Source organism: Olea europaea, chromosome 18 (assembly GCF_002742605.1).
Source record: "Olea europaea var. sylvestris chromosome 18, O_europaea_v1, whole genome shotgun sequence".
In the NCBI taxonomy this organism is placed as follows: domain Eukaryota; kingdom Viridiplantae; phylum Streptophyta; class Magnoliopsida; order Lamiales; family Oleaceae; genus Olea; species Olea europaea.
Window position 1 is genome coordinate 942234 of NC_036254.1, and position 7332 is coordinate 949565.

At 30.0% G+C, this 7332-nt stretch overlaps 1 protein-coding gene across 1 annotated transcript; it reads right to left on the reverse strand.

The window, feature by feature from the left end:
* Positions 1 to 757: 757 nt before the first annotated feature.
* On the reverse strand, positions 758 to 2087 carry LOC111366430. Its single transcript, XM_022987191.1, has 3 exons — positions 1940 to 2087; positions 1374 to 1499; positions 758 to 1162 (listed from the first exon to the last, which is right to left on the reverse strand). The coding sequence occupies exons 1-3, from the start codon at positions 2043 to 2045 to the stop codon at positions 1017 to 1019; spliced, it is 378 nt and encodes a 125-aa protein (XP_022842959.1). The 5' UTR covers positions 2046 to 2087; the 3' UTR covers positions 758 to 1016.
* Between the last annotated feature and the right edge of the window lie 5245 nt (positions 2088 to 7332).

Here is a 7332-nt window from a genome sequence, read left to right on the forward strand (position 1 = left end):
ATCCACATTTGCAACGTTGTTGTCCACGTGGAAATTCCCGTCAAGTGCTATGACAGAATTGTACGCTCTGATTTAGTTGAAAAATTAATGAATATTGGTAATGAATTTAATATTGAAAAAATATTATTTATCAAAATGAAACTAGATTAGAAATTGACTGTTTTTATCCTGTGTAGCAATTTTAAATGAGAGTCACTTTTTTATCTCAAACGTGACATAAAGCTTTTGCTTTCAATTTCTAACCAGCTACAATGTTAGAAATGAGGGATTGTAGTTGTTATAGCTGCTGTAAATTTCTTTTAATCCTTCATCTTACCTTTAACAATGCTTATCTCAAGAGGATTTTCTCCTTTTTACTCAAAGCCGTAGTGTTAACACAATCAGTATCACTATCGTAAGCCGTTTTAAGTACATGGTTAAGGCTATGATTGTAAAAGGGTACGTGAAGCTTCATGTTCAAGTCCCATTTTCTAAATATGAACATGAACTTTACTAGATTGGATTATGCTAATCATCCTCAATTTAATCTGTTAATGCTTTACATGAATGAAATAATATTAAAAGGGCCGTGCTATATACACCGGCGTGTAAGTACAAATAGCAAATTTCATATTAAAAATTAGTTTCAGTGTGGCCAGTCAAGGACTGCGTCGAGACAGCACAATCAGGTTGACAATAAGTCCAAAAGAAAGGGAAAGTTCAAGCAATATTTCTTGCTCAAAAACATCTACAAAACTGAAAAAAAATAAAGATTACCTTATTAAAATTAAAAACAACTTCTTCATTAAACCTTTTGCATGAAGCACAACACAAAGCATAATATTGAGACAGTAAATAAAACCAAGCGATGAGCTTAATTAACACACCATGGCAGTAGATGCCTTATTGCTTGAAACACACAAAATACATAAAGCAACCGTTTGCTTGCTTTTACAATATTCAATGTAGTATCCCCACTAAGAAGTAGGAAATTAATAACAGTGTGGCCAATATTTGCAGTGCTTTGATTTGGGTTTCTAGGGCTTGCGATTAGTACTCTTAATTTCTCCAGATTTAGTCTCAGTCTCGGCTCGATGAGTGTCATCGCCACCGGCACCCTCTTTGCAGTGTGGATGGTGGCAGTGCCATCCACCGCCGTGATGGTCCACTTGCTCGCCACCCTCTACAAAAATTTACAGTTAAGAAACATTAGTAAATTACTTACGATGAAAATTTAGAGTATGATTGGTATGCACTGCTAGATGGGACAAATAGTATAATGAACATAATTACTCTCTTTATTATGCTATCTAATCTACCAAAGATTTGAATATATAAATATAGCCAATATTTGCAGTGCTTTGATTTGGGTTTCTAGGGCCTGTGATTAATACTCTCAATTTCTCCAGATTTAGTCTCTGTCTTGGCTCGATGAGTCTCATCGCCACCGGCACCCTCTTTGCAGTGTGGACGGTGGCAGTGCCATCCACCGCCGTGATGGTCCACTTGCTCGCCACCCTCTACAAAAATTTACAGTCTAGAAACATTAGTATAACTACTTACGACGAAAATTTAGAGTATGATTGGTATGCACTACTAAACTGGACAAATAGTATAATGAAATAATTACTTCATTATGCTATCTAATCTACCAAAAAAAAATTTGAATATTATAGTATTTCCACTTGGAAATTGGACAACCATTGAACCTTCCTTATCATGATTCGATCCATACCTAAGACCCAAGGTTGACCACCCCCTCGACTTACTATTAATTGAACATCACAGAAGAAGCCATAAGTGGGGTGCAAAGATACGTGTGTGCGTGTATATGTATATGTATGTGCGTGTGTGTGTGTGTGTGTGTGTAAATATATATATATATATATATATATAGAGAGAGAGAGAGAGAGAGAGAGAGAGAGAGAGAGAGAGAGAGAGATTGGTGAACAATACTCACGAGTTTGGGCAACCCCAGGCTCATTATCAGCAGAAGCTTTGGAAGAGAACACAAGAACTATAGTAAAGAGAAGGCTGAGAAAAAGCAAAATCTTGAAGTGAGCCATTTTTCTCAAGTAGAGGAAATTATGCTTCAAGATTGGATGAAAAATTCAGTGTGAATCTCACCATAATTTATAGGGCAAGGTTGTAGATGTTAGAGAGTTAAGTTCCATCTTAAAATGTCAACCTTTTTAATATGAGTAGCCTAATATTGTATAAGTTAGTTTATGTTTCTATCTTTATTTGATATAAGATTTTATCTCTTAACATATCCCTGTAAGATGGTGACTCGTTTGAACATATCAATCTTGAAATTCGTATGCTTATTTATTGAGTCTTAATCTGATCGAATCGCTCGTTGGAATTTAAAGGATTCTAATACCATATTAAAACTTAGGGTTCCATCTTAAAATGTTAACATTATTAAGATAAATAGTCCAAAACCTTATAAATTGGTTTGTGTTTTCATCTTTATTCGATGGGAGACAATAGATACAGATTAGAAATGCTGACTATTTCAACCCTAACATAAAAATTCTAGCACACGAAGGAATTTAATATTTTTGTTGGTAATCAATCATTTATCATTGAATCCATTACCCAAAAGTTTTTTTTTTTTTTTTTTAAATACAGTGGTGTGGCAAGCATTATTCAAATAATGGATTTTTTTTTTTTTTTAAATCCAGTGATGCTACTTAATTATATAAATTTAAAGTGTTTGTTCATAATTTTACCTGTATCGTAATATGGAACTTAGCTAGCTATATTGAAAAGTTCGACTTTCAAAACTAGTTCATCTTGAGGAGGTGTTACTAGTGTTTTGCTTGTAAAAATATTGGACAAAAGTATCATAATTTCAGATTTAATCACGTTATAATGTTATCCTTCATTGTGCAATTGTTGCAATTAAATCTTAACTAATTGGGCAAAACCTTACACTTATTAAAAAAACAATTTTATTATATTACTAGTAATTTCTACGTAATTTGTAATTTTTTTTAATTCAAAATTTTACCTAGAAATTGTGGTTATGCAATCGATAAAAATATTGAAGTTTATGCTATATGTCAAAATGATTCAAATTTTCAAACCCAGTTTAATTATATATTTTTATTTCACTTAATTAAAGCTCAAATGTTTTCACGTTTCTAATTCAATAAAGTCTATGTTTGGCTCCCATTTTTTCAAAAACTCATTTTCAACATCACATTCTTCCATAAAATAATTTTACGCGTAAATCGAAATATTTTTCTCATTTTTTAATTACATATTTTTCAAAAAATCTCTATTTCAAAATGTATTTTCTTACAAAAATGGAGTTCAAACAAGAGCGTCATATCCTTGAGGATCGAAGTGATAACTCAAAACAAAAGTACGAACAATTATTAATCAGGAGGCAAACTTCTTGCTCGCAATATGGCATATTGTTTAGCATCATTTAATGATCGATTTATTTAAATGTAATGTCACATAACTTATTTAATTGAACTTATAAATTGTAATGATCTAAACTGATGTTAGATAAAATTAATCTTAAATAAATTTTATTTAATACATTTATTTATTTATTTTATTTTTTATTTTTTTGTAAAGCAATCATCTTCCTTGAATAATTCTATAGCTCGTGCAACTAATTCCTTGTAAGAGAAGCTGCAAAATATGGTTCAATTAATATTTTATTTTCCATTTACTATGGGCAAGACTTAAACAGGCGCGAGGAATTGAAGGGCAGCAAAGTGAAGTTTCAAAAGTCTAGGCATCGTTAGGCAAAATTTACGCGTAAATCCAAGATTCATCTTCAACCACATATTTTCTTGTAAAATAAATTTTCATGTAAATGTAAAACTTTTTCTTATTTTCTAATCACACATTCTCCCAAAAAACACTATTTAAAATAAATTTTAATTCCAAAAATGGGGCTCAAACAGGGACCATTAATAATATTTTAATAACACCACTATTTTTATTTTATTTTTTTCTAATTAGGAGAACACACTGATACATTTCCCTAATGTTGGCCTAAACATAAGAATAGTCAAATTAATTAATGTAATGAGTCGATAACTTGACAAAGTGAGTTTGGATGGATTTAAACAAAAACAAAGATAGATATGAAATGGGAACCGGATAAGCCATCATAATCATGTCATTATCTCCCATCCATTTGAGACATTTCTTTGTAATGCAATCATCTCCCTTGTCTGATTCAATATACTCGTGAAACTAACAGTCTGTTTGGCAGGATTCTTATTATTTCTTCTACTTCTCGTAAAAGAATTTTCTAACGAAGTTCATTTTTCAAAAATCCTATATAACGAACCCTAATTTCCTGTAAGAATATTTGCAAAATATGTGTACAAATATTGCACTTTCCATCTACCCAGGGATCCCATATTTATCAATTTTCCTTTTTTAATTAACAATCCTAATAACTATTAATTACTACAACAAAAAGATGATAATGAAGATGAAAAATTTGCAAGGGATTCTCTCCCTCGTAATCACTGAAAAATTTCATTACGATAAAAATTAAAATTTTGGCCGTTTTCACATAATTTTTTAATAGGAGTTTAATTTGGAGTATTCCATTAAACATCCAAATAGAAAGTTGAGTCCTCGCTACAAGAGCTCAACAAGGCTTAAGGAAAGATGACTATATGGTAGCTCGATCAGTGATTGAGACCAAATAAGTACGACATTAGTTCTACTTTTGAGTAACAAAAATGATAAACATACAGGTTCAAAAATAGGGAACAGAAAATAGACTGATGTGGCAATAAGTTATTGGTTTTTTTTTTTTTTTTCAAACTCTCCAATCACGTGTGCAGCCTGTTTCTGTAGCATAACTCATTTCATCACCAATCACTATAGCTTTCATTTGTCTTAATTAGATCATCGAACTTCAGTTTAGTTTAATTTTCAAATTGGGTCTCTGGCCTTTAATTTAATTTTAAAGTTAACTAGTATATCATCCATCATCTCTCAAATGGATAAAAAAAATACTTAATTTGTAGTTATAGCGTAATGGATCTTCCACGCAATCGTTTTCACACGTCAAATTATTACTATGCCACACCTTCTAAAACATGCACTTTTACCTTTTAATTAAAAAAGAGATTCTTCCAACTAAAAAAAAATATAATATGATTAAAAAGTAAATAAAGGTTATGAATCTCATAGTATTATGGTTAAAAATAATTATGAGGAAAATTTATTTTCAAAAAATCTCTAACAAGCCATTAGTGTTAAGGTTCTATACCAATGAAGCGAGTCTCAAAAGCAACACAATATTCTTTTCCAACGACAACTAGTCTATCAATCGACAAAAGATACATATCTCTTCATTAACTCCTTTCAAAGGAAAGTCTCAATCTCTAGATTTGGGCAAAATGCCGTCATATGACATATTTGTCTATGGTTAATTTAATTTCGTTCAATTTAATTTTAATGCACCAAATAATTATATATGACCAATTGTCAACCTTTCTCGTTTCTTCATGTAAACAGTGGATACTAGACGACTAAAGGCTCAAAAATATTTTGTAAATGGACCAGCCATGTTAGGTAGACTAGCCTATATTTATAAATTTTGGGTCGACACTCGACTCTGTCAATTCCAAATTTTTGGCCCTCTACAAGCTGGAAATTGATATCGAGCCATTGGGCCATTGGGAAAAATCCCAAACAATCAAAACAAAAAGGCCGCAATTATATTTATCCCTCGTTTGAAGTTATTAAATTCTAAATTTTAATTTTAAGTAAAAATTAAAAATTAATTTTAATCATATATTATATATCATGAGATTTACAATTTTTTAAACATACATTTCATGAACTTTTCTCAAAATCTACTAAAATTTTTATTTTAATCCACATTAAACAGAGACTAAGCCCTTGTTTAAGACCTATTTTGGGAGGAAGAATGTATTTTTGAATATTTTATTGATAGAAAATATGTGGTTAAAAAATAGGAAAATTTTTTGAATTTGTGTGTAGTATTATTTTATTGAGAAATATGTGGTTGAAATGATATCAAAATATTGTTTAAAAGTACTTTTTTTTCATAGAATAGGGCTCAAAAAAGGGCTTATTTAACTTTGAATTTACTATTAAGGATCTATTTGAATCACATTCTTTGAAAAATATATTCATAAATAATGATTAAACATTATTTTAACTACACATTTGTCATTAAAATAACATTAAATGCAAATGTAAAACTTTTCCTTATTTTTTAACACACATTTCCCATCAATACGCTATTCAAAAATACATTTTTATGAAAATAATGTGGCTAAAACAATGGCTAAGTTTATGGAGTTAGATTGACTTTGATTTGTCACTTGTGTTTGAAAATTAATCGATAATTAGATAATTGTGTGATTAAATTGTGGTGGATTCCAAAACTTCGATAATATAAATCATTTGAATCCTCGTTCGTTAGCATTAGTTTCTTTCACTTTCCATTTTAACCACACATTTCACATCAATACACTATTCAAAAATTCATTATTATGAAAATAATGTGGCTCAAACAATGGCTAAATTTATGGAGTTAGATTGATTTTGATTTGTCGCTTGTGTTTGAAAATTAATCAGTAATTGGATAATTACGGGATTAAATTGTGGTGGATTCCCCTAACAATTCTTTATGTTATATGTTTTTCTAAGTTGATTCAATTTTTTAGTTTATGGTTGCTTCTCTGTACCAAACTATTTTATCGGAATTTTTTAATCTAGAAAATTTATAACGTTTGTACTTTGATCCTTTGTACTAATATGTAGAGGTGGGCAAAACCCGACCGGATCGAACCGACCCAGTCGAGTTGGGTCGATTTTTTGTGATATTTTAGGTAGGTTCCAGGGGCGAAGTCAGAAAGATATTTTAAGGTGGACTGAAATTTAATTTTTATCAACAAATTCAGACCATAAAAGATGTTTTACGTTACACAAGATTTAGTTTAAAAGGTTACACTCACGACGTTCATTACAAAGTGCGTCGGAATATATTTTTGAACACTCATAATAAAGTTCTAACAAATATATTTTTAACTAATAAAATTAAATATAGAGCATATTACTTATTTTGATAATAACATCCATTTCGTTGTCAAAATAAATAAATTTTAAACTCATAAGTATAAATAAGTAACATGTGAAAAATACATTAGAAAAAAAATTAATTACTTATAAGCTTAATCAAACATGCGGTATCTGATATTGTTAAAATAAGTCACTTTCTTTGCTTTAATCAATAAAAGTTATTTGTTATCTAATAAATTGATTCGATTATAAATTTGTAAGTGAACTCTTTAAACTTAGTTAAATATGCATGAAGTAAAATACCTAATT